The following is a 26131-nucleotide window of genomic DNA, read 5'->3' on the forward strand; positions in this document are numbered from 1 at the left end:
GAATGATGAAAATCGCGCGATCCGTAACAGCCTAAAATTCCGATTGCCGTGCTCTATTTTCAAGTATAACATCAAATAAACACGTGTAGCAGCAAGGAATCGAAAAAGACACACTCACACAGGTAACGGACGTATGTTCTGATGACTCAAGTAAAAGCCGCGAGACGAGAAGCAAAGAAAGATGACGAAACTCGCGTACTTTTTATTGTACGTGTAATATCGCACATCGTGCACGAGGGTTTCGTTGCGTGCCTCTCGGCGAGTGTCAAAACGGACACCTCTCAGACGAAGCGAAAGACGCGTGCGAGTACGTATTCTTTAGAATTTCGTTCTCTTTCTTTTCGGCCGCGCCACACCAGATCGATTGTGCAGATGTTTCCCCAGGGAAGAGAAGAGAGACGTACGCAGGCAGTCAGAAGAAGAGGAAAAAAAGGGTCTAAGGCAATAAAGGTTCCGCGACCATTGCGCAGCAGTTGCTGGTGGCAGACCATTGTTTTTTAGTGATCCCGATTGATGTCCACTTCGCTAATGCAGCCAACAATCAGCGCTAACCTGCGAGGAAAAGCCCCTAAAACCAAAAACGGTTAGAGCGGCGCGTCCGCAGCCCATTCGGACAATTTTCTCCAAGTGTTCTGCTCTGCTCAGTTTCAAAACTTTTTGAATTGTTTTATGACTTTGGCAGGCTGCCATGGTTCCCTTCGCTTCTGCTGCACCCCAATAAATGTTAACGATATTGGCTTACCAGTAATGGCATTAGTGTTTGCACAATAGTTCGCTCATCGTAAATCTACGTGGATTATAACGTCTACTATCAAAAGCTTTTTTCTATATTGTAATAGAAATTTTAGTGGCAAACGCTCGCATTGTACAAGTCACATTTTCTTCAACGGCACTGATAAGTATTTTTTATTTGTCAATTTATCTTGACATTTTATTGAAATTTACATCGCGATCAATTTGTTCAAATAGATCAATTTGATCAAGTGTAAATATTTTGAAATACTTCTTTAAACAGAGAGAGAGAGAGAGAGAGAAAGAGAGAGAGAGAGTTACACGCTGAGAGACCTTGTTTTAAATGCCAATCTGAAATTTAAAAACCTTGCAACATATATAAATTAATGCTAGACATTCGGTTGCTCCAAAATTACACGATTAATCGCACGTCCAGATCCCCCATAATAAATCATCGAATCAAGCGTACCCGGGGAAACCACAGGCAATAACGACATAGGGTCCTATATATCCCTTGTCGCATTGCAAAGTGAGCCTAACGCATAAAAGGTCCTGGCAGGCTGCACGGCCACGCAGCAGCAGCAGGCAGCGCACGGCAACAGCATATGAAAGGCGCTCTACAGCTAACGAACTTGCCGAGTGTGGCCGATCACAGCCGAGAAAGCATACAGCCGACAAAGAGACTATATACCCCCACCCAATGTCTCTCCTCTCCACCTTCCATCGGCGCGCGCTCTCTCTCTCTCTCTCTCTCTCTCTCTCTCTCTCTCTCTCTCTCTCTCTCTCTCGGTGGTATGGAGCGCCGAACCTTCCTAGGCTGGTAGTCTCGTGTAGCCTGTGAACGTGGCAAGATGCAGCAGCGCGAGTACTACAATCATCATTCGAGTTGTCGTCGCAGTCGCGAGTGTGTGTAAACAAACATTCTCCGATTTTGCTCCTCTTCATACTTTGTTTGAGATCTTAGAAAGTCCATCCAAAAGTGCGCTCGTTCTCCCAGAGGTCCAGAAAAAACTATCACGACGACATTGTTCGCGAGGAGTCGTTGGTTTGTTCTTCGAACTTGACTTGCGATGGCGGGTGAGGGTTTGTTCGAGACGACCGGCATCCCTGGCCACCTTGCTCCAACGGCCGAAAGACTCGAGCGACTCCTCGCTAAGCAAAGTCTCGAGGAGCTTTACGAAGTTGAGGAGCAGCCGTTCGCCAGGTGAGTTTTTCATTATCAGTGAAGGCGGTTCGTTATCGTTTATCCTCCTCGCAGTGTGCATACAGTAGACGAGTGATTTAAAGGACTGCTAGGGACATGCGTATACGTATAAATAGTATGTGTTAGGAGCGTTCGGTTGCAAATCGAAACCTCTCTTGGGGCTTTTTAAACGATGAATTATTGGCGTTGCGAAATCGCGCTCGACCGACCGTTTGTTCTCATCAAGAAGGGGTTAAAGTGCGCGCGCTCTCACTCACACCATTTAAACTTTGCTCGAGCTGTCTGACTGCTACATGCCCACTTGAATAGTGTGCGCGTGTGTACAGTAGAGCCTAATTGCACTGAGCGTGCTTAATTCCATTGTGCGTGCGAAAGGAGTCGTAGCCGATTGGCGAGTACAGCAACGACACTATTGGCGTTACTATTATTGCGTGTTTGGTGCTGTCGTTGAACAGTTCGTGCATGGGCAAGCACATCTGCACCCTCGGAGGCGTGTGGTGCAGGGGGGAATTGGAAAAGTTCAAGGCTGCGCTTTGCGTTACGAGCACTCGTAAAATCCTCCGCGGGCATCGTCTCTAGCCACTCTGCCGACACGGTGCGATGCCCCCGCTTGCGCTTCGCTTCTTCGCTGCTCTCCTCGCGCGCTCCGTACGCGTCCGTTTGACGTTTTAGAGCCTTTACTCTCGGCGCGCGGGGCTGAAGCGTGAAAGAGAGAGTCTAGTTTTCTGGTGCGTTTTAGTTCCATGCCGCACCAACCGGACGAAGGGACGTTCGTTCGTTATTTTGCTTGATTTATTGGCTAATTTTAACCTGTCGAGAAAAGAGCGTGAGAGAGAACGACGATGCCGCTCTCCTCGCGCGCCACTCTAGAGAAATCTGCCGAGTAATTATCTTGCCTTTACCTACGTATTTTCTTTTTCTGCTGTTCTTTCTTTTTCAAATGTGATGTAATGAATTTCAAAGTCACGGCGTGCGCGCTTATGTTATTCACGTTGTCACGAAGGACGCAATTGTCACTTTACTATATAGGCTTCGCATTGTTCTCAAATTAAGTACTGGCTACAGCAGATATCAATTGTACGGCGAAACTGGAATGCTTTTTTTTTTATTTCCTTTCGACATTATGAGCTTACGCGTATTTTTATGAATGTAATGACATTTATACGTAAGCTTAGGAAAGTTGATCGAAAATACCAGGAATTTGAAAATGTCTGGTAGTTTTGTAAATACATGGTCGAACGTACTCAAACTCGCATAGTTTAATGAGTATATACACGCAAGCGCGCACGTATCTTTTCTAGCTTTTCGCGTTAAGCGCTCCTTGGTTAAAATACGCGATGACTTTTATTAGATCTTTACGAGAAAACAATCAGACGTAGTCAACTGATCGTCGCTTGACTGACGGCAAAGAAAAGAAAATCAGAAATTGGATTTGGTCCAATTGTGCAGTGTCATAAAAAAGAAGGCAAAATCTTCCGGCAGCTATAATTCATCTCATTGCCCCAATATAAACTGCAAGTCCGCGGCGCCAGAAGCTCTACTTGGTGTAGATCGACGCGCACGAGGCATCGCTGCTCCCCTTGAAAGCCCGCATGCAGTTACAAAACCTGGATAAAACATCTGGCCATTATGTGCATCCTCAGCTGGCGTCGTTCTAACAAGCGCTCAACTGCTGGCGTCCGAATTTCATCGATCTCTGGGGCATCGATCGCGTCGTGCTCGTCCTACTGAGCCCATTAGCATCGGGCATTGTTTCTCTCTCTCGCCGTCTGCCCGCGCGCCTAGATAAAGGGTAGGAGTCACGAGAGGTCACACGAGTATTCTCGACCTCGTTCAGTTTCCGCCGCTGGGATGGACAGGAGCTAACCGTAAATTACTCGAGCAGTGGCGGCGGCGGCGGCGGCGGCGGCGGTGGCAAAGCAGCATAATCAGTCGCGGCTGAAGGTCGCCTACCCCGTCACGCATCGCCGCCCTGCTGCCATTCATTATATAGCACTCCTCCCACTGCTGTTCGTGTCGCCGATTATTTCTGCATACTTCTCCTTCCACGAATTTCGATTGGCATCTGCCTGCGAGCTCTTCTTTCGTAGCGCCTGCACAGATAATGCACTTACTCATCGGTCGTCGCGTGGGCCAGCAGACTGCTCGATCTTCAATTAGCTTTCGATATCGGCTGCGCGAATTTCCTTTGTTGTTCAACGCACGAGTGTCGCGCTGCCTCGCAAGCTCGCCTTCGCGCGATAATTTAATCAAGCAATTATAAGCGAGCTAAACGACTTTGAGAGCTAACGCGTTGGAAAACACAGGAGTCGCGCAAGCAAGCGACGTTAAGCAATAACGGTTTCGCGTATAAAGAGACGAGCGCGCCGGGGGGACACTTGAAAGTATAGAAGAGAGAGAGAGAGAGAGAATGTGCGCGAGAGCACAAAATAAATGACCGATGCTACTCGTGTTACTAAAACATCGTCCGTCGTATGCACGCGCATCGCCGCATAGAGAAAAAAAACGGAAGGCCGTGAAATCGTTATACGCGCACTGCGCAACGCGTAGATAACGTAACCGCGCGCCGCGGTGACGACACGTCGGGTGTCTTCTCGGGCGACGTCCAGGGATACGATCACGCCGAATCTCGCGATCGAGACAAAGGCGTCAGCTGCCGAGACAGACAGCGCGACCAGCTGCACACTGGCGAGCAGCCGGCTGCCGACGACGACACAATCGAGGCCGACGCTGGCGAATCGATATTTCGGGGCCGGAAGCGGAAAATAGAACTCGGGGTGTGCGCTTAGAATAAACAAATGAGGACAAGAGAGCGAGAAGCGTACAGGCCGCTCCGTGCCACGTTAAACTTGCAGTGCGTGCTGTTTGATTGTCTAAGTGAACATGGGAAAAAGTGCGCAACGAGGAGGAGAGAGATGCTCCTCTCCCGGTGTATTCCTCTTGGGACCAAAAAAAGTACGCCCGCCTGACGAGAACAGACGTTGCATTGTCGGCGACCTCAAAATCCCTTTCGACTTTGGAGTAACTGACACAAGTACTAGTTGTTATCGTATGTCTTTCGCGTTGAAATTATGAGGCGGACAAGAAGCAAGAGAATGTTGTTTGAGCGTTGCGACGAAGCCTCAGGAATGTAAGGACAATCTCTCTTCTCGAAAATCGTCCGAAAACGCGCCTAATGTGTGTTTAAGTAGCCCGCAGTGTACAGCCGGCTTTCACCATTATACAAACATTGTCCGTCGATCGAGAAACAAAAATGAGAAAAGCTCGCAGATAAAGATGTTTATATATATACATACATACATACATATATATATATATATATATATATATATATATATATATATCTTGAAAGCGAGGAAGGAAAAAGAGAATCAAAGAGCGGTACTCGGCACACTTTTTTGGAGGAGGGACACATACTCACGGGCCTCCCACGGTGACGCCGTTCGAGATTAAGGAACGACCTTAGCAATGTCGCGTCGCGAGCGTGGCGCGCGTTGGAATGCGAAAAATCCTCCGCTCACGCTCTCGAGCTCGCGACCGAGCGAGAGAAAGGGCACGCTACTCGATTTCTTTCTACCGTCGTCGTCGTCGCCGCTGCTGCTGCCGCCGCCGCCGCCGCCGCCGCCGCCACCGCCGTTGTGACATTATATTATAGTCGTCTACCTGGGCGTTAGTGGCACTCTAACCATACGTAGAACGACATGTTGGTCTCGTCGTGGGACGCCGCAGCGCCAGCTTACTCATCCATCTTCCCTCGCCGAAAACTCAATTATACGTGTTTTCGCTCCGCTGCATCAGCTCCGACTGCACTCTTTTCCAAATTTCTTTTCCATGGAATATTTTGTTTCTGGTACCGCCCCTGGTGTATGCATATGCCGACAGTTGTAGCTCATCGTTCAACTCGTGTTCTTTCTCTCTCGATTGTTATCTCGATAAGATAAATAAAGATAAATACTGACTTGTCTGCATTTTTTGATTACATTGTGTGCGCATGCCGTATAAATTATTGTATCGTTGAGTAAATGTACGACGGGAGAGAGAGAGAGAGAGGGAGATAAAACTTCTCTCCGGTACTGCGAGAGAAAATTCTTGCTCGCTTAATTTTTACTAGACTGCTATAGTTTGAAAAGGGGGCGCGCGAGACAGGCGTGAAAACGAAACGCGTTTGGTATGCCTCGAGATACATGTCTGGAGGGCAATTTCGACGATCGGTTCGCACGAGTCCAAAATCCGAGAGACGTTGAAAGTAAAAATGAAAGGAATGGAATTGTAAGTCAAGTTCGATAATATTAGGTTACACATCGCAGACGCAGATGTTGGGGAAGTTTTGGCAATATCGAGGAGCTCGGCGTGGATGGCCCGAAGTAAGACGGTCATCGGCGACGTCTCCGCGCGCTTTTCCACGAGTAATCCAGTGCTCGGTCGCGCTTGCAGCGGCACTTTCTTCATTCTGCAGCGCGCCGCGGCCGCGACGAGCGTAGAAAAACTCTCTCGCTCGCGCGAATCCGTTAAATGTCGCGCGCGCTTGCGAGCGTGAAGGCCGCGCCGAAGCAGTGAGAGGTGACTTTTCAACTTACTCGCGCGCCCCCACTCCGACCTATCCTCGCTCTTTTTTACGTAACCTTTGCAGCGCTTAGTCGTTATTTCGTTCACTTGGCCGTTCGCGCAAGTGCGCGCGTCGATAATCGTAGCCCGTCGCGGCGCTGCAGGAATGCGGAACGACAATGTGTACACTTGCGCAAGAATCGTCGTCGATAAATCATCGAATGATCGTGGCGGAGAGGAAAAGCGAAGGCTCGTATCGGAGCGCCGAGGAGAGAAAGAAACGCGGTTAAGTTGCGGGAGTATTCGAGAGAGCGCCAGACAATGAGACGTGTCAAGGTGAGTGTGCATGCGCGTCTCCGATTTCGTGAAAAGAGAGATGCTATTCCAAGGGCTTCTTTCAACGCTTTTCAACCCACTTCTCTCTTGTTGCTTTTCTGTCGTACAAGAGCTTTCTATGCGCATGTACGTGCGCACTTGACACTGATGCGCCGCCGCAAGGCGCAAGACTTAATCAATGGACAGATAACAATTAGCGAGGAGCATCGAGAAATCGGATATCTCTCTATCTCTCTGGCGTTATCGCAATTAACGGCCCGTGAAAGTGCGTGCGTGCGTGAGAAAAAAGAAATAATATAAGGAGATTATTACGCTTGGAAATGGGCCCTAAACGCCTCATTGTTTTTGCCTTTTCCTTTTTCTTCATTTTCTTCATTTTCGTTCCATTCGCTCCCCAATTAACCTGCTTTCCTGCCTTTTTTCATTTCGCTCGCGCATTTCGTACTCTACAATCAAAATATTCAATGCGCGGGTGCGCGAGATTATCTTACGCGTTCCTTAAGCGGCTCTGCGATGACCTACTAACGTGTCTTTTTCAATTGCACTTTTACAAAATACGCGTTACGTCAGAAATGTTTGCCTCCATCCGATTCTCCACAGTCATCCGGTTTTCTTATTGTAATATCGATCCTTCGATCCATCGCGGATCGCCGAGATGCATTGTGCAAGGCATATCAAAGCTTTCTCTCTGTCGCGTAATGGCGAAATTATTGACGTCGCGACGTCACTTTTATTTTGGCACGCGCGCCGACCAGAAACGCAATATCAGGGTGTACGTGTGAGCGCCGCCGAGCGGCGACACTTTCCACCGATAAATCGGATAAATCGGTACATGCGTGTCTCTTGGCGATAACATGTACGCACGCGCGCGCGACGCCACGAGGGAGAGAGAGAGAGAGAGAGAGAGAGAGAGAGAGAGAGAGAGAAATTCCTCGAGCGTTAGTCACGTATATATAGTGGCGGGAGAGCGTTTTGCGCCAACTTCGTAGATGACTAATCTCTGCCGGATGGAGAGAGGGACAGAATTGCCCACCTCTAACGTTACGTCAAGATGGTGTTGGATGCACAGGGCTACTGTATGCTAATTTTCGTGGCTTTGTGCTTTTTGCGCAACCAGCCGTGCTCGAACGCACACGGGCGTGACGTGGCGCCGGCTGAGCTTAGCTCTCCTCGGGGACGCTCGACCTCTGCGCCTTTCCGAAACTTTCGGTTTGCATTTGGCCGAATCGTCGATTCGAACCGGGGAGTTCGATTGGCTGCCGCGCTGAAGCGATATTACACCGGGGCAACCCAGTCTTACGATTCGCGTTGCAAAACCTGCGCCAACGAAAAATACGCTCTGTCGCCGGCTTCGACTTCCTCAATAAAAGGCACGTGGCTCGCAGAACGGACGCGAGTCTGCGCGCAAGCCGGCAATCCGCACGGATTCTTTGCGCGTCTCGCCCTTTTAAACGAATCTATAAATATCTGGAGCGCGGCGCTTGTATAGGCTCAAGCGGAATGCTCGTCGCGCGCAAAATTTAATGAAAAGGTCTCTCGGATACGCACGTTTATCGCGCGCTCGCGCCGCGGCTTAATTACCTTATGTAAGTGCGGCTGCTCATGCGCCTCGTTATGCGGCTACGCTTTAGCTTTACGAAATAAATCAAGAAAACTGTGCCGCAGACACACTAACTTTCTAGAAATTTCGCGCGATCGCAAGAGCTACGGTTCCGCCTCCGTATGCACGTGTGTGCGCGCGCACGCGTGCGTTCCAATGCGTAAAACCTCCGCGCAAAATCGAGCGACGCGTAACAAATTGTCGACGTTTCCGGGGAGCTCGCCAGAAACAAGTTGGAGGTCCGGCGCGCAATTCGATCGATTTTTTTTTCTCTCCGTCGTTATAATCGAGGACGTTGACCTAGAAAAAAAGTGCGAACGCGTGACGCTTTAATGTTTTGATAACGGTGCTCCGAAGTTACAGATTAAAGACTGCTCGGAGTGGCAAAAAAGCCAAGTACGTCGTGACTTTAACGCGCGTGGGATATAAAGTCTTAATTAGGTTGTATATTTACAATCGTTCGTTAGTTGAGTTCCGACAAGCACACGTGACCCGACACACATTCGCTCGATGAAGGAAGCTTGCCACGAATATTAATTTTCAAAGTGCAAACTTGTGCACTTGTGCAGCTCGCGAGGCGGTCATTCACAATTTCTAAAGTTCCATTGACAGAGACTGCCGTTACAGCGCCTCGTGAGACATTCGCTGACTAAATCTCATTGGAATTTCAGCCAACCGCCACTGCGGCAGGTATATATAAATATAATACAGCAGAAAGCCAACGGTCGCGTTCTCTATGGCAACACCTTTTTCGGCGAATCAAAGCTACGACGACCGGAGATCCCTTTAAATTGATTCTACTGTTTTTTTCAATAGCGATTTTGGATTCAATAAATCGATAGTTTCTCTTTTTTTTACTTTAACAGCGATATTACGCGAGACAGCACAACCGAGGCACCTGGTGCACAGTAAGAAAGCACACCTGGCAAAAATTATGAAACGGAACGAGGTGGAAACCGTTTCGGAACTCGTTAGAAATTTCACACACGCGCGTGTCCATAACATTATATATCGTTTCGTCACGTGCAAGACAAGCCACGATAAACTTTAATCAGCTTTATTTAAAGTGCGTCAAGAGCTTTGTTATTCCAGTCCGATCTACACGCGAGCGAGAGAGAAAAAAAAATAGTCATCGTGACACGCGCGAAAACGTATCTAGACTAGATTACCATTGTCGGGACACATCTCGACGCGCGATAAATTGCTCGCTAACAGAAATTGTCAGTTATCGTTCTACGGTTTCGCGCGTATCTCTGTGCGGTTCCCCGTGATCAAGCTTTTATTGCTCTCTTTTGCAAGCGAGTGTACACACAACTGGCTCGATTGCCGGCTCCACTTCCAGGAACAGTCTTTACACATCATTGCAATTGTTTAAAGACTGCCAGTACCTGGACCGCACAAGTGTGTGTGTGTGTGTATGTGTACGCGCGAAGCACAGCTGCAAACTTCATTGATAAGCTCTTTTTTCGCCTCTTTTGCATATCTTGGCTGGCTGCCACTCTTTCACACACGCAGGGCTGTTGCGCGAGGTTAAGGCGCGCGCGCGAGAGAAATTCCAAAGCTCGAAATATCCGCGCGGCGGCGACAGCGACGACGGCATGTGACTCACGCTCCCTCGCTCTGGAGAATTATTTTTAAAATTTCAAGCGCCGTGCAAAGGCTTCTATGTAGAAGTGCGGTAGGTAGGATGCGCAATGAGAGACAGAGGGAGAATGCAAGCGCGTGAGCCTCGTCTCACGATTATCAAAGCGGATGCGCGCTGCTTTTGTTAATTGAATCGGTTGTCACGGGCAGGAGGAAAGGCGTCGTGGTGCTCGCTCCACTCGGCCACTGTGTTCTCCAGAAGAAGCGAGTTCGAGCGATCGACTCATAATCGAAACCGCTCGGAGTCGATTTTCGTCGACCGCACCGAGGGCTACATCAATAAAAAAAAGAGGAAAAAAAGAAAAAGAAGAGGAGGAGGAAGAAGCGGAGGAAGGTGCAGAATGTAACGTGTGGATGTTGGCCAGTGAGCGCCGCGAGCGAATCACGAAGGCCTCTCTTTTCTCGCGCGCGCACATCGCCTCGGGGGCATTTAAAAAGGAAGCGCGGCGTTCCCATGCTCGCCGCCTCATGGCACACATACTCCTGCCGAGGAGAAGGCGCGAAGAGTCGCCGTCGTCGCCAATTGAAACTCGCTCCTAATAAAGCACGCGGCTGTTTTTCCTCTTCTGCCAGCTGTCTTCCAACCTTCACCGTTATGTCGCTTATATATATATATATATATATATATATATATCCGGGTCTCCGGCACGCTGGACTTTCCTCGGTTGGGCTTTGTCGCGAGAAGATGATTCGGAGACGCGGCGCGACCTTGCCGTGGAAACGGGCCGCTTGGTCCGAGTGCTACGGATCCTCGCTCCCTCGGCATTCAAGTCTCCGCGTCCGGGCGGCGCTCGCCGAGGCGTCCGCTGTCTCAGCTCCTGCCAGCAGACTAAACAAACTCGGACGCTCGTTAGAGCCGCGCCTCCAAGGGCTATGCTTCGTTCGATATACCGACGATCATCAAAGCGCGATTCACCCCCATCACCCCGATCACCCCGATTCCGAACGACTCACGCTCGTTTTATAAACAAACTGCTCATCGATCTGCAAACGGAGCAAACGGAGAAGATTCCGATGCAAAAAGAGGAAGAGTCGCGGCGAGTTTATAATCGAGTGTAGATCGTAAAACCGTTGGACCGATGGACTTGGCTTGCAGCAGTGCTGAGCATTGATGTAGGCCAGCGCGCGGAAAAGTGGGTCCGAGAGAGTCTCGCCGCGAGCACAAAGAGCTGCTGCTGCCGCTGTCGCTGCCGCTGCCGCTGCCGCTGCCGCTGCCGCTGCTGCTGCTGCCGCCGCCGCCGCCTGCCTGCCTGCCTGCCTGCCTCCGCTTCTCGTGTGCCCGTGTGTCCGTGTGTCTGTGTGCGTGTAGCCAAGGATTATATTTGGGTCTCGTTACGCTTTTCGTCGTCTTCGAGGGGATAAACATCGCGTGAGAACAAGTCCTCTTTCCCCAAAAATTTCTTTGTTCCTCGCGCACTCTCGCTTCCTCTTTCTCATGCGATTATCGCGCGAACCACGGGAGACAATGTAATAAACTTGAGCAGAGGAAAAAACATGGTCGCAATCGGCCTCGAAACTCGTCGACCTTGAATGGGGCAAAATATAATTGCCCGCGAACACCGTTACACCCTTTACAACGGACAACGAGAAAGAAAAGAAGCTCTGAAAAATCGTTCGAAGAGAAGGGCAACGGTATCGCAATTTTCTCCTCTGCTTCGTCGTTTATCGCTCGCCAGAGAGCCAACACACGCTTGCTCGGTCCACCGCCTTATCGAGCGGCCTCCGCCGAGGGCTACACGCGTGTGCGTGCGTCGCCGCGAAAATTCTCCGTTGCTCTGGAAAAAGCCAGCCTCGCGCGCATTACGAATGCGCCACTCGGTTGAAAAATCGATGATCGGACTCTGCGCAACGCGCGCTCGAACGGACGTCACGACAATTTTTAAACGAACCGTACAGTACGACGATGAGTAATCAACGCGAGAGAAAGAAAAATGGTTGATTGCCGCGTCGTCATAAATCGCTTGTATCAACATTAGCTGCGGTCAGAGAGATAACAATCGAGCAGTCTCTGGTCTTTGGTCTCTGGTCTCTAGTCTCCGGTCTCCGGTCTCCGGTCTCCGGTCTCTGGCCGAGGTCACACGCCAATATTTTCTTCGGCCGTCAGAAGCCGAGTGCTGCGCGCTCGTCAGAGACGTGCTCGGGGCTAAGGCTACGCGGGTGGTGCTTGCGCGTCGAGACGGAAAAATCGGGAATTCCATTAGTCGCAATAAATAAATATGCACACGCTGCGACCGTTATGCTCCGAGCGTACGTGGTCGTATGGAAAATCGGTTTGGCGCTCGGTCCGCAGCGAGAGAGCGCCTCGGGCGTGCTTTAACGGTGCGCGCTTAGACAGGGGTCAGCGGGGCCCGAGACGGGTCACGCGTGTAACGTTGCCGGCGCTGGTTCGCACGGCGCTTTCGACAGCCGAACCCCGACGGGCGTCGGCCTTGAAGACGAACGTTAGCCCACCTTGCTCTGACAAAGGCGGAGCGGTTTTGGCGATGCGATGCACGACCGAGTGAATCACGTGTGCGTGCGCTCGAAGATGAGAGATCCCGCGCTGCACAGGCCGCGGATAAATAGGCGCAATCAACGATTCCCGTGGTGTGCCGGCGTCGATCGATTTCTTTGTTCGCATTTAAATTCCCGGTGCCCGTACGGACACCGACAGGGCGGCGCAGGCTTTTCGAGGGAGAGAGAGATATCTTTGTCGTGCGCCAGCGTGCCTCACGAATGTATACGCTTCGACGGAAAACGCACGCCTTTTATTCCCAGAGCAATGTTTATATGCATCCTCTTTGTTGTCGGCCGCGCGAGATGAATGATAATTGCGTTGGACAGACGGTTCGAGTGCTTTTCTCCGGTCTTTATGGAAATGGAAGTGGCGGATAGCCGAGGTCGCTTTGTCCCGATCGAACTTTATTGGCAATGGCGCTTCCACCGTTTTCTCTTATTAGCGCGAGCGACGTTCCTGTTCGAGGACAGCCGCTGCTCGTCGGAGGAGTCCCCGAAACGCATTTCGCGACGTCGACGGCGGCGCTCCAGAAAAACCGCGGCCTGTCCCACACCTACATCCGCGTGCTGCACAATGCAAGCAGCGCGGCCGCCAGCGAGCGAGAGCCTCTTACGAAAGCCAATTCCACGTCAGTCGCGATCGCGACTCTCTTTCACGTGCTCGATTCCCGGAATAGAGCCGAACAGCTGCAATATTGCACACGCGCCAAATGAAAGAGAATGGCCGGCCGATAAGTCGCCGCGCGTATTTTTCTCTCCACTTCTGCATACACCCACCCATCGGTTTTATTTTTAGCATTCGAAAGTGTTATTTTCGGTATGCGATCTTGACCCACTTCAATGTTTTCCAGCGGATGCCTTTATCAGGCATCTCCGGCGACCTTCGTTCAAATTTTCGTTGCTCCTCGACGCTGATTCATAATTTCTTATTTCTGTCGGATGCACACGTTCGCCTCGTCGTGGGAAATGCTAATCGTGAGGAAGCGGCAGCGCCGGCAGTCTCTCGTGCGCGAAATTTACGTAACGTGTTCCAATGCAGGGTGCTGCTGCTTTCACCCGCGCATGCCAGTTAGGTAAAGCCTAAGACACAACTGCAACGCAGCGGGCAAAAGAGAAAGAGGCTGCTGCTGCTGCTGCTGCTGCTGCTGCTGCTGCTGCTGCTGCTGCGAAGGTGGAAGTTTGATTTGTTGTTCGGAGAGCGATTTGTGCATGACGCTTGTTTAGGAACTGATTTTACGAGGCAATCAGCAGAAATTTATGATACGGCGATCCCCTTTCCTTCTCTTGTCGTTGATCACGATTATTCCGCGCACCTTCGCTTTTCAAATGCTGAGTTTTGTGTTCAACGATCACCGATTCTTTCGAGTAGTTACTCGTTTTCTACTTTTCATTTATAATATTCTAATTCAATTCTTGTCTCACTGCTACTCGTTGATCGATAGCCAAGTAGCCACCGAAATCGATGGTTCATGGGGTATTCTCTTTCTCTCTGTTGACGCCCTTGGAGCAATAGCAACGGCAGCGGCGGAGGAATGTCGAAATTCCGGTGGAGAAGTAATAAAACAGAAGTGCGCGTGCGTCAGTGCATATAAAAATCCGCTAGCGCTTGTACACGCTCGTACACGCTCGTACAGCTGAGACTGAGTCAGCTTATGAAAATTTCAAAAGCGTGAGAGAGAGAAAGAGGAACCGCTAGCGCGCGAAGACAACGGAACCGGCGAGATTTTCGTACGGCACATTCCGGGGCGAATATCCCTGTCGAGAGATATGATCTCTCGCGAGCTTTCGCAAGAGAAGAGCAAAGCCGCACATGTATGGGAGTTAAGACTGGCAACGAGCTGCCTATGAGGAATTGGCACGTCGAGGAAATAATGTGCGATAGCAGGTAAAAAAAGGGCGCAAGGGACTTTATTACAATCGAGATTCGGATCGAAGAGGCGCCACGGCGCGCCGTCGCGCAAATATTAATTTCTCTCGCTCCTCTCTCTCTCTCTCTCTCTCTCTCTCTCGTCGATATGCAATATCGGCGCCCATGCTTTGTAATTATTTACAAAACTCGTGCAGCGCGATATGCATTGCATCTGTTTTGTTTGCTTCGGCTCCGTGGATGTAACAACCGCAGCAGCGCAGCCACGGCTTCATTACAATTACATCGGCTATCGCGATTCTCGTAAAGATTCGCGCGTTCGCTGCGTGAAATGCGCGTGCAGCGGGGCGGATTCAATAACGCTTTGACATATCGACGCTGCTCCTCGAATAATAATACAGGCGTGCCTGCATCGCTCTTGTTGATTATGCGCTCGAGTTTTCCCGATGCGGACTCCTGATCGCATTCTCTCGTTCAAGGTTTCCCAAGCGCATGAATATCCTCGTAAAATCGATTTGACGTCGAGCGAGCGCAGACGGTAACGGACCATTCGCGATGGCACGTTTCATTGGCATCATCGTCGCTTTTCCATTTGATTCGCTAATAAAGCTGTTCGCAAAGTGACAGCAAGCGAGCGAGCCTCCGACCCTTTCCGACACTTCGGTATCTAACGTTGCCACTGGTTTTTTCGTTTCAGGGGCAAATTCGCAACAGTTCGACGCTGCAGAGAACGCTCGAGTGGCAAGCAATGGGCAGCCAAGTTTCTGAAAAAACGTCGACGTGCTCAAGAGCTGAAGGCCGAGGCGTTGCACGAAGTGGCGGTGCTGGACGCTGGGGCGCACTGCGCGCGTCTCGTTTCACTGCACCAAGTCTTCGAGACGAGTACCGATATGGTGCTCGTTCTTGAATTGTAAGCATATTTTCTCCTTTATCTTGATTTATAACAACACGATTCGCGTCTTGATAGCAGCTCTTTCCTTCGTTTTATCCCAAACAATTGTCGTCCACGCGATCTGCACGCCGTCATTTTTATATACGATTGTGTTTTTCGTTGCTACACTCGAAACACGAATGCTGGCTCGCAAACGACAACTAATCGTTACAATTTATCAGTATAAATTACAAAAGAGCTTTGCCAAGCCAGCTTCATTATCAAACAAGTAAAGGAATTCCAGAGGAAGTAAAAGCCAAGCTCGATCATCTGCAACAATCGTATGGGCAAAAAAATTGCCAGACACGCACGAGCGACATTGAATCAACAAAACGGACACTGACAAAACGCCTCGATGCCAAGCGCACATCGATTAATCACATTATAAGGCTTTTGAGACTAAAGCCGCGTACGACAATTAATAAACTTACATGAAAAGCCGTGGCTTGGAAAAGCTCTGACGATTATCTAATTGTCCCACGAGCTCGTGGCTTTTAAAGAGAGAGAGAGAGAGAGAGAGAGAGCGTGTGGGGAAGGGGGGGGGGGGTGACTATTATATCCAGTCGCGCGCCAAATGGAGAAACTCGAACTCTAGGAAGTGTCTAATGCACGTGCGTAAGGTATACACGCAGACACATACACACAGACAATGGGGTTCCGTTTTCTACCTTTTGTGTGGCGTACCGTTACGACACATATACAATATACAGGACCTCGTGCTAATTAATAAATGGAAACTCTGTTGTTGGCGCGCAGAGCTCCTGGTGGCGAATTACAAATGGTGCTGGACAGGGACGAGATACCGGACGAGAGGCAAGCTGCCAAATTCCTGCGGCAAATTCTCGACGGCGTTGCATTCTTGCACTCGCTAAACGTCGCTCATCTCGACATTAAGGTGAGATCTCGCAGACACTATTGGCACGAAATTGGAACGCGCGGAGATTTCGTCGATGGCCGCTGACTGGTCGATCGTGCGTTGCCAAGGCGAGCCGCTTTCCTATTTAAAATAATATCTATACGCACGCACGTGCGCTCGCCTTCGGCTGTGCGCGATATCGCCTCGGCCGAGTAAACTTTAGATCGGACACTCCTCTCGAGCTGCCGACTGTGCTGTTGCTCTTGTGGCCGGCAAGAATGCTTTGGGGCAGCCCTTCGTGTGCTTCTTGCTCGAGAGGCAAAGGTTACGTGCCGCGCAGGCCGGGCGTGCTGTTTAAATTTGACCACCGCCGCGTCGTCGCTCGCGCAAAACCAAATTGCTCGGGCGCGCGAGTCTGGAATTATCGGCGCGTCGGCGAGCGCAGAACCGCCGCCGGGCCGCGTCGAGGGAAACGCAATCGAACGAGCCGGCGAATAATTATCGGCACTCGAAAACAGTAAAATAAGATAATAACGCCGCTGGTCTTGTCGAATTCCATCGGGGCACGCGCGATCGAATGCTGCCGCGCGCGCAACAAAGAACGCGCGCGATTAATAAATGATGAAAGCGCCCAAGCAGTAAGCCGGTAATTAATGGCGCTCTCATTAAAATAAAAAGCGAACCACGGCGCGACGGTGTACGGTACAAATTAAGCGAACGAGCTCGCGCGAGTGAGAGCAAAGTAAGACAAGGTGCCACTCATATTCCCTGGCGCTCTCCGCTGCGCGCCTATAGCGCAATCCCATTACACGACATTCAATGTTGCATACGCGAACCCTATAAAACGTATAAACTCAATTAATATTTAACGCTGTTTGCTTTGGCTTATGATTAATTGCCCTCGACTCGAATCCGCTCTCCTTTTGCTTTGGCGCTCGCACGACTGATTAATCGACGCCGCGCCCGATTCGCGAATAATAATTTTTCAATTGTCCGCTTAATGGCCGACGATTAAAAACTTTTACGAGCCCGATATTGATGGGAAATTCATTTGTATCGCGTCGTCCAAGGAAAAGTGCCCGAACGTTTCATTATTATACGTTATAACGACGACTTTTCGGCGCGTAATTGCCATTTGTACGTATTGATCGATGCCATGTGTTTCCTCGCCCTCTTTCTTTTTTTTTATCACTGACGCACACGCGCGCTTCCTTGAATTTTTTCGTTTTTTTTTTGTTTCATTTCAATTTATACCCGTGCAAATGTTTGCGTAACATTAACGATTTGACTGGAGTTTATTGATTTGTCGCCGCAAGAACTTTCTAAAAATGCCGGGATAATATTTGCAATGCCGAAGGTGTATTGTAGTAGGCTCGACAATATAACGTTTGCACAGGTCACGACCTTGTTCCGTTTCATATTCTCGGGGCTCTTTTTACTCCGTTCACTTACCTATCGAATTAAGCAAATACCTGTGCGCGCAGTACAGTCGCTACCGTGATAAGATAAGATAACAAGGCCGCCGTCAGCGACGTTTTGCGCGTTCACTAGTTGCAAAATTAATAAACGCTCTTACAAGCGACAGATCTAATTTTCATACGAAATTGCCAGGTAGAGCATCGAAGCGTGGGAAGCGAAAAAAACACAATGCTTACCGCTCCAACTCCTTGAACAATTCGCCTTGCAAATTTGTCTTTAATGGCGCAGATTATTATTCGACGACGGTCTATCCTCCAACTTTTCTCTCGCTCTCTTGAGGTCGAATGGTCATCCTCGGGCCTTTTTTGTTTCGTTGTTTATCGCGTGCGGTTTTTCGGTTTTTCGATATGGCATTGATCCTACTGTTTCCTCGTGGTGAAACGAATACAAAAAAAATAAAAGAGACGATTTAACTTTTTTTGTACTTACATCAAAGAATAATTGAATCCCGACTTCTCGATATTCCAGACATTCTGATTGATTTTATAATTTATTCGCTGTGCAGACAAAAAGTTATATAACGCCAGTCTTTTTTTGAAATACGAAAAAAATAATAGCTAACCAAAATTATTACGTTTGGTTTCGATCGATTAGTTTCGAAATTATAGATAATTTTTAATTAGCCTTGATAATTCTTTAATGACGCCAAGGAATTGACTATATTAAACACATTTTTACTTACGTATTTAGCTATTACTAATAATTGCTCAAAACTAACTCGTAATCGCGTAAAACTTTGTCGTACGAAAAATATTTCATAAAGAAAAAAAAACGTGTATCGCACAATAACTATTTTAACATATTCACGATTATTTTACGATTTCCTACATACCTTTATTTTCTCGTTTAATCACACAAATAAAAAAATCAGAATTTCTTGTCAATTTTCTTCATCGCGTGCAATAAAGTATTATAAAAATCGGCCAAGTCAGAAAATAAGGACACGGTGACAATAAGCAATGATGACGCATATTTATTACGATATATAAAATGCGATTTACCAAGTAGCCTCGTCGGCATAACTAAATGGATTCATGTTCAAGAGAGACAAGAAGATAGTATCGCTGTAAACGGATTTGCCAAATTGAATAAATCGCGACGTACATTTTTTTCTTGTTCACGTGTATGATCCAATTTGATACCTCTCGCTCGCAAAATCTGTCTTGTAGCTTACTCTCGTGGCAAGTTTTCGGAAAAATGTGTCGTCGATTAACTCATTGCGTAATTCACAATGTCTTGTATCGAAAGAATAAAAAAGAGATAGATAGTGGGGGGGGGGGGGGGATAGAAGTCAATGAATAATGCGCAGCTTGGCAAAAGTAGTACAAACAAAGGCGCTACTTCCTAGTCGAAATTATACAATTGTGTTCGATTATATAAAGGCGCATGCAAAATTCGCAAAGTGCAACGGCCGGTGTGTTTTAACCGATAATTAGTGGAGGTTTATTTTCTCTGGCACAATGAATGATGTTTATTACTCTTTTCACGTCGATTTGTCATTGATCAAGGAAATTCGTCATATCTCTTATCGATATATCCATTTTTTTTTGTAAATCGTCGCGATCGTTGATGTTCGTTTGACAACATGGATTCTCTGATGTCATGCCGTTGAAATATATCAAATGATATCATCGTCCGTCAACTTTCCAATCTTGCACTTTTTTATTCGCTAATCTTCCATGATAGATTAGCCGTGGTAATGGCGAAAAAATTACGACGCTAACGTTTATTAAATGTTGCTCTCGTTAATTTATAAGGCTTTTGTTTATTTTCAAGGAACTTTGTCCGATGTACGTTAAGCTTGTTTTAATTAATTAAAGTCGTTAATTTATGTTCTTCTTTTTTTAACGTTGTATTTGACAATCGATAAACTCGGTATTTTATTGCAAATGTTAGAGACAAACTTAGATGGACTCTCGATACAATCATCAATTAAATAAACATTAGGCTGATTAATAAAGAGATATAATCGTTTTGATAACGCGTGTTTCAATAATGAGAATTTTTATTTTTATGAAAACACCTTGGCACTTGAAATAAAATCAGCTCACAATGTATTTCCGTCGCTGTCACGTGACGATTAAATAAAAATAAAAATGATTTGTCTTTGTTCCAGCCTCAAAATCTCGTGTTGACCGGCGACTTTCCAGACTGTGATGTGAAGCTCTGCGACTTTGGGATTTCTCGATACATAAGCCAAGGCGCAGACATCCGCGAGATCCTCGGAACACCCGATTACACCGGTAAGTTTTCGTCGTCGTCTTTTCATAGAGAACCCTCTTCGTCGTCGTCGCATTGCACGATTGTATTGTCTGCGTCACGTTTTAAACATCGCCTCATGCATTATTAAACGAAGAGCCTCCCGTCTTTTTTTCTTACAGCTCCGGAAGTACTGAACTACGAGCCGATAAGCCTCGCAACGGACATGTGGTCTGTGGGCGTCCTACTCTACGTGCTGTTAACTGGCTGTTCGCCTTTTGGCGGCGACACCAAGCAGGAGACTTTTTGTAACATCAGCCGATGTAAGCTTGACTTCCCGGACGACCTCTTCGAGGAGGTCTCTGAGGAGGCTCAAGATCTCATACGCCGACTCATTGTCAAGAATTCAAGGTAAAAAGGAGACATCATGTATTTTCGGAAACTCGTGTGTTCTTAGCAGTACTAAACGCATTCCATGCATTTCTTTTTTTTATACGTAACTGCATCTATTTATAGTCTCACTTAAATATATTAAGTGACGGTGTATAATTCCAAGTACTCTGTACAATACAATTGTTCGAATTACCATAAAAAGTTGACAAAGCAGAATTGAAAATCACACCGAGGAGAGTTATAGAGATAATAACTTTTAGAAATATATGAAGTAGATAATGTGCGTTTGCAACTTCCTTCTGTGTGAAAGATACGAATATTATCAGGCATCTTTCACCGCGATAAATAAAGCATTTTAATCAGTAAAAATGTCTCACAATCAATGCAATTTTTTTTCATTACAGCGAACGTCTGTCAGCAATGGAATGTTTGCAACATCCCTGGCTGAGCAAATTCGATGATATGGCTTACTCGCTGTCTCCGGCGATCTCGGAATCAGGCGAGATCCTAGAAGCACCCTGTGATACAACCTCCTCGTCGTGCTACTCGTCTGCGTCGCCAATGCCCGAAGAAGAATCTTGTACACCATCGCCGATTCTTGTCGATTCGTTCGACGAAGAAGAAACGGCACGTGACGATAGTCCAGAGCCTGAGTTTGCCGAGAACGAAGCAACCATGCAAACGGTGTCGGAATGCGAGGAGAGTGTGACGGGCGATACTACCAGTACTATTCGTATCAATGATTTACTGGAAGTACCAACTGTGACGACGCATGAAGTCGTCGAAATCTATGACAAAGAAGAAGATGCAAAAGAGGAACGACGAGAGAAGGTGCGGAAAGAGGAAGAGGAAGAAGAAGAGATGTCGGCTACGCAAAGCGATACTGGCAACAGTACCATCGACGATGAGTACTCGTATATATCCTCTCGTTTAAACTCCACCTTCCCTCTGACATCATCATCTTCGACATCGACGTCATCAACAAGGCATCACTTCAGTGGATTGTCATCCGAACGTCGAAGTAATTTTAAGAGGAGTATGGATTTTCTAGCGAGAAAATTCTCCGCTAGTACCGACTTGCTCGAGGTATTCGACGACGTACTTGGCATGGACACTTCATGCAGGAGATCGTCGGGTAAGCAGCTTATTTTCTTTTTTTTGTGTTCGTTTTGGAGTAAATAAAGTAGTACTAGCATGGTGATGCATCATAGCAGGTGTTTTTTTGCTTCTACTTGAAGTGCAAGATTTAGTCAACAACGCCTAATCAGTTAATTAATAGGCTCCTTTTACCAGTTAATTACTCTGGGTATTTAGATGATTAATCGATACGACGCGTGTGTTTAGTCATATGCAATGCGTTTCTTTTCTCTCTGTAAGTGAAAAGTTTTGCCAATGACATGTGTTCTTTTTGAGTATTGACAGGTTATTTTACTTTGTAATGTTTTTTTTCGCGTTCTCTCACTCTACGATTGTCGTAAAAAAAAGTATTTTATGACCTGTTTTGCACTGCATTTTTTCTTGTTTGCATTTGAATAAGAGCCTATTGTGACGACAATCGCTTTAACGTCTTTCTCTGTCTTTTCTTTTTGCCAATTCTAGTGAGTGCAACGTCATCTTCGGTGAGCGAAGTTTTCAAATGTTCGCCAGTATTTATACTTGGCGAAGAACAGCAATGCAGCGACAGTGGTTCAGATACGGTATCCGAAATATCTACCGACAGTTCGTCCGATCGTAGTAGCATCTACTCGGACGATTCGCTAGATTTCATTCTGTACGGCAAATCGAGTCAGCAAGCTGGTCGGGCGAGCTTTCCATTCAGTGCGAACGAAAATCAAAGTTGGAAACAACGCACCGGAAGTACCAGCACCGGAAGTATGCGAAATGCACCTCGCGTATGGCCACGCGAATGCAATGGGGTTGTCAGCAAGGCGCTCAGTCGTTTCACCAGTGCCACCGATCATCATTTTAGCCACCTGAGTACCGGCAAGTCGAGCATCGGCGTTAGCTCGAGCTCCAGTAGCACTAGCAGCATTACTCTTACGACGAGCTCGACGACGAGAAGTGAGTACTTAAAAAATTTAGTTTTAGTACCACACATGTATCGGTTCTGTTATCACGGTTATTTGCAAAAACAAAATTTTTTAGTGCCACTTATAAAATGTAACAGTAACAATTTTTAACGGTTTGCAATTTTATCCTGAAGAATTGATTAAAGTTTATCACATTTGTTTTAGTCGAGCGAGAGGAACGTAATTCATATCATGTCGAGCATTACACTCAATCTATTTTCAAGAAAAAAAGTCTTTTATACATTCTCTTGAATCACATTTTCAGTTATTTTCTCGAAATAATACTTCAAATAAACACAAGTCTTTTAAGTTTTATCCTAACTATAACGTTTCCGTTTGTTTTTTCAGCGAGCACGACCCGTAGCATAAGTGGACTGGAAGCGCTGCGTAATCGAGGCGAAAACCTAGTGGTGATACGCGAACCAGTGAGAGCTGGCCGTTACATGCGTTACAGCGAAGTACAGTGCGAGTCGGTGCAAGCGAGGATTCGACGATTCCAAGTGCACGGCTCGTCGTAAATGTTGTTCTTTGTTATTCATCTTTTTGTAAATTATAAATCGACATCCGCGACACTTCACATTGTACATAGTAATAATTTCGAGATGTGTCGTTGCGCCGATCTTTAAACTAATTTAAAAAATATAAACGCTAGCTCCGTGTTCGTCCCTCGAGCGCAAGGTTTTCTATTTCGACGAAAAAAATAACGAAATAGCAATTCAAATATATATTTTAGTTTGTTTAAATTTCAACAGGGTCATATCTGAAGGATGCTACTTTAATTTTTTTTCGTAACTTGTGCTCGAGGCGAAGTCAAACAGAGTGTGTGTATATAGATTTATGGTTGCGCGCGCGAATGAAGGAGAGTTAGTGTGTCACGTATGTATTTCATGTGTTCAAAAAATAGAGTGAGAGAGAGACACAGAGAGAATGTGTGACTTATATTGAGAAATATGTGCGGATGGACAATCCAAGATGTTTGCCGGTTATCCTCGATAGAGACTTAGAGACTGATTTACCTTCAAACCTACCCGCCTAAATGCATACAGACCCAAACTTTTCTTCGGCTAACACTTAAAATTGTTGTAGTTCGAAGTAATAGTGCCTTTTGCTAATCGAATAAATCAATCATTATACATTTTCTGTGAGAAAAAATCGAAAGCACAATCACGCGAATCGAACGCACAGAATCACAATGTTCATTTTGCCATTCAGGGACTACGATATCTTTAATTTTTTTATACATAGATGATAACTTGTAAATATGATGAACCCTGAATGAAAATTACATATCGTGCCTCGGTCAAGCGCGTTGTGCCTTTATATAGCAAAAGGTAAAAAGATAGAGAAAAAGAAATAAATAGAGGAAAGCAGTCTTTGATGTCAAAGAATGAAACGAGATAAAGTAATATTCTTTGAGGATCCTTTGTGCATAGTGTATGATGTTGCGATCTCTTCGAAAGTATCTTGCAGTTCTTCATCTATTATAAACATGTCAGTGCTGTGTCTCAGTACCGTACACGACTTGGTGGCGAATATGGAAAGAGACTTTATTCATTATTTATTTTTCTTCGAGTATTTGTGTATAATCTTAAACGCTCGATTGGCGAATGGTTGATTCCTTGGTTGGAAAAAAAAACAATTTCAAATGTAAATTTTAATAAGGAGACTTATTAAAACAAAAACCTGTATGTATTTGAAATTATTTTTCTGAACGTGGAAAATCGTTTAATCGAGCTTTGTATGACTGCAATCACGTGGTGTACGTTGTTACTTTCAAAAAGGAGCATCTGTACTTTAAAACAAAAGAAAATGAAAACTATACTTACTAGTCATATAATTTCCGAATCACTGAAATGCTATGAGCATATTCTTTTTCGCTTTGTATCTACTTATTATTATTATTATTATTATTATTATTATTATTATTATTACTATTATTATTATTATTTTCGTGTGTGCGACTACACGAGCTCATTGGTCGAGCAGCTAACGAGCGACGTTGTAACGCTTTTTCTTTCTTTCATTTTTGCAAATTGTAGCTACAGCTTCATGTACTAATAACTATTCGAGTGACATTACCTATCCTTTTGGCAGGATAGTGGTAAAATGTAAGACGTTGTGATTTTTTCTTCATTGCAGTGAAAATTTTTTGCAAAAAGAAAATTTCATGCCAGAAACTTAAACAAAGAATTTGTGATTCTGATTTTTTTTGAGTATTTATCGCGGACGTATTCTACAAATGGTATGAAAGTATTTTGTGATTAATTTAATTATAAAATTTAAATTATTTATAAGATAAAAGAAGAGAGAAAAAAAATCGTACTATACATATTTATATCCCTCCTAATCATTGAATTATTCGTCATAAAGAAGTATTAAAATAAGAATTATTTCTTACTTTAGGAATTAGCGAAATAGTATTCGTCACAGAATTCTTTGTTTGAACTCGAATGTCACATTGAAGAATGTGTCTATGAGGAAAAAACAAATATAGATAATCAAATGCATAAAGAATACGTTTGTGATGCAAAGAGAAACTGATATCCAATACTTAATTGCCATCATTTTGTTAAAAAAACTGCCGCCACCAAGTTGTCTGTGTGTGGATCCCAATAAGCATTTAGCAAAGTCACAGTCACGAGCGTGAACTCTTCATAAAGAGTCGGCCGACACAGCATAAAAGAAGGCAGGGTTGGGCACACTTAATTACTTCGGAAAAAACGGCTTTTGTTTACCTCGCATTATTGTTTTGTAGGAAGTAATTATATTGCTTGAATATTTTAATTTATGCAAAATATAATTATCCATGTGAATTACTATATATTTGTAGAGTCGTTATTCTTGTTTATTTTATTTTGTAAAATATCAAAATTTACTCTATTTTTTTTAATATACGTTTATTTTATCAAATTTTATACGTAATTCTATCTACTATTACTCGATGCACATACATGTTGCAAATATAATATTATGAATATGCTTCAATTTTTTTACTCGTATGCTACTGTTTTTTTAATTTTGTGTACTTTTACACTAATCAATATTTTTTTTTATGTATATTTTTGTGTATGTTTTCTAAAGAGAAAAAATTGATTTTCCATGAGTGATAATTTATGTAATGATAGAGCAAATCAATTAGTAAAACCATTGTAATGAGAATCGTAAAAGTGAAGGTGCATCTAACGAGCATGAAATTGTTTTACTTATATACGCGAGTATTTAAACGCGTCCAGATGAAACTCGAGCGGTTGCAAAAAAAAAAAAAAATAATTCAAACAATATTTAGAAAAATCACCATCACGATGAATGAAACATTTTTCTGCAGTAATTAAGTATGCTTAGCGCCAGACTTTCTCAGAGACTACTCTACTCAAAGCGGACGCGCGGGTGCACACAGAGGCGGTTCTTTATACAGTAAAAAAGGCCAAAGAACAGCCCTCTTTTTATATGCGCAATGCGCAAGCTATTCGTAGTTGTTTTTTTTGTATCTTCCGCTTTATTCACCCGCCTTCTGCGCCTTTTACGTCCGTCCGAGTCGCTTTTTCCCAGTTTTCTCTGAGAGGTTTTGTATGAAGCGAATGTACTTGTCATTGCCATTGTCATCGTGCGATCCACACAAAACAATACATACATACACACAAACAGACCTTTATCGCTAGCGTCAATTATTATGTATCGAAAGAGCCAATGCATCTCTGTTGTAAATGTATTCAAGCAGACCTGTGTAAATATTTTCGATTTAGATTACTATTATAATTTTAATAATAATATACAAATAAA

The 26131-nt window shown here is 45.7% G+C and overlaps 1 protein-coding gene across 2 annotated transcripts; it reads left to right on the forward strand.

Moving 5' to 3' along the window:
* The first annotated feature begins 1411 nt into the window (after window positions 1-1411).
* On the forward strand, window positions 1412-26125 carry LOC131666166 (myosin light chain kinase, smooth muscle-like). 2 transcript variants are annotated; one of them, XM_058938576.1, is made up of 8 exons: window positions 1412-1936; window positions 15122-15334; window positions 16112-16250; window positions 19807-19933; window positions 20072-20300; window positions 20687-21417; window positions 21882-22343; window positions 22700-26125. In XM_058938576.1, the coding sequence occupies exons 1-8, from the start codon at window positions 1803-1805 to the stop codon at window positions 22867-22869; spliced, it is 2205 nt and encodes a 734-aa protein (XP_058794559.1). In that variant the 5' UTR covers window positions 1412-1802; the 3' UTR covers window positions 22870-26125. The 2 variants fall into 2 exon arrangements, with proteins under 2 accessions (XP_058794559.1, XP_058794560.1); XM_058938577.1 differs by lacking the exon at window positions 1412-1936 and adding an exon at window positions 6688-6817.
* The last annotated feature ends 6 nt before the right edge of the window (window positions 26126-26131 follow it).

Source organism: Phymastichus coffea, unplaced genomic scaffold (genome assembly GCF_024137745.1).
Source record: "Phymastichus coffea isolate CEN01 unplaced genomic scaffold, Cenicafe_Pcof_1.1 PCOF00057, whole genome shotgun sequence".
Taxonomy (NCBI): Eukaryota; Metazoa; Arthropoda; class Insecta; order Hymenoptera; family Eulophidae; genus Phymastichus; species Phymastichus coffea.

Excerpts from the sequence above, each read along its gene's own strand:
- LOC131666166 (XM_058938576.1), top strand. The coding sequence starts at position 1,803 with ATGGCGGGTGAGGGTTTGTTCGAGACGACCGGCATCCCTGGCCACCTT. Across the intron at positions 21,418-21,881 it reads TTCATGCAGGAGATCGTCGG|TGAGTGCAACGTCATCTTCG; the intron begins GTAAGCAGCTTA and ends TGCCAATTCTAG. Across the intron at positions 22,344-22,699 it reads GACGAGCTCGACGACGAGAA|CGAGCACGACCCGTAGCATA; the intron begins GTGAGTACTTAA and ends TTGTTTTTTCAG.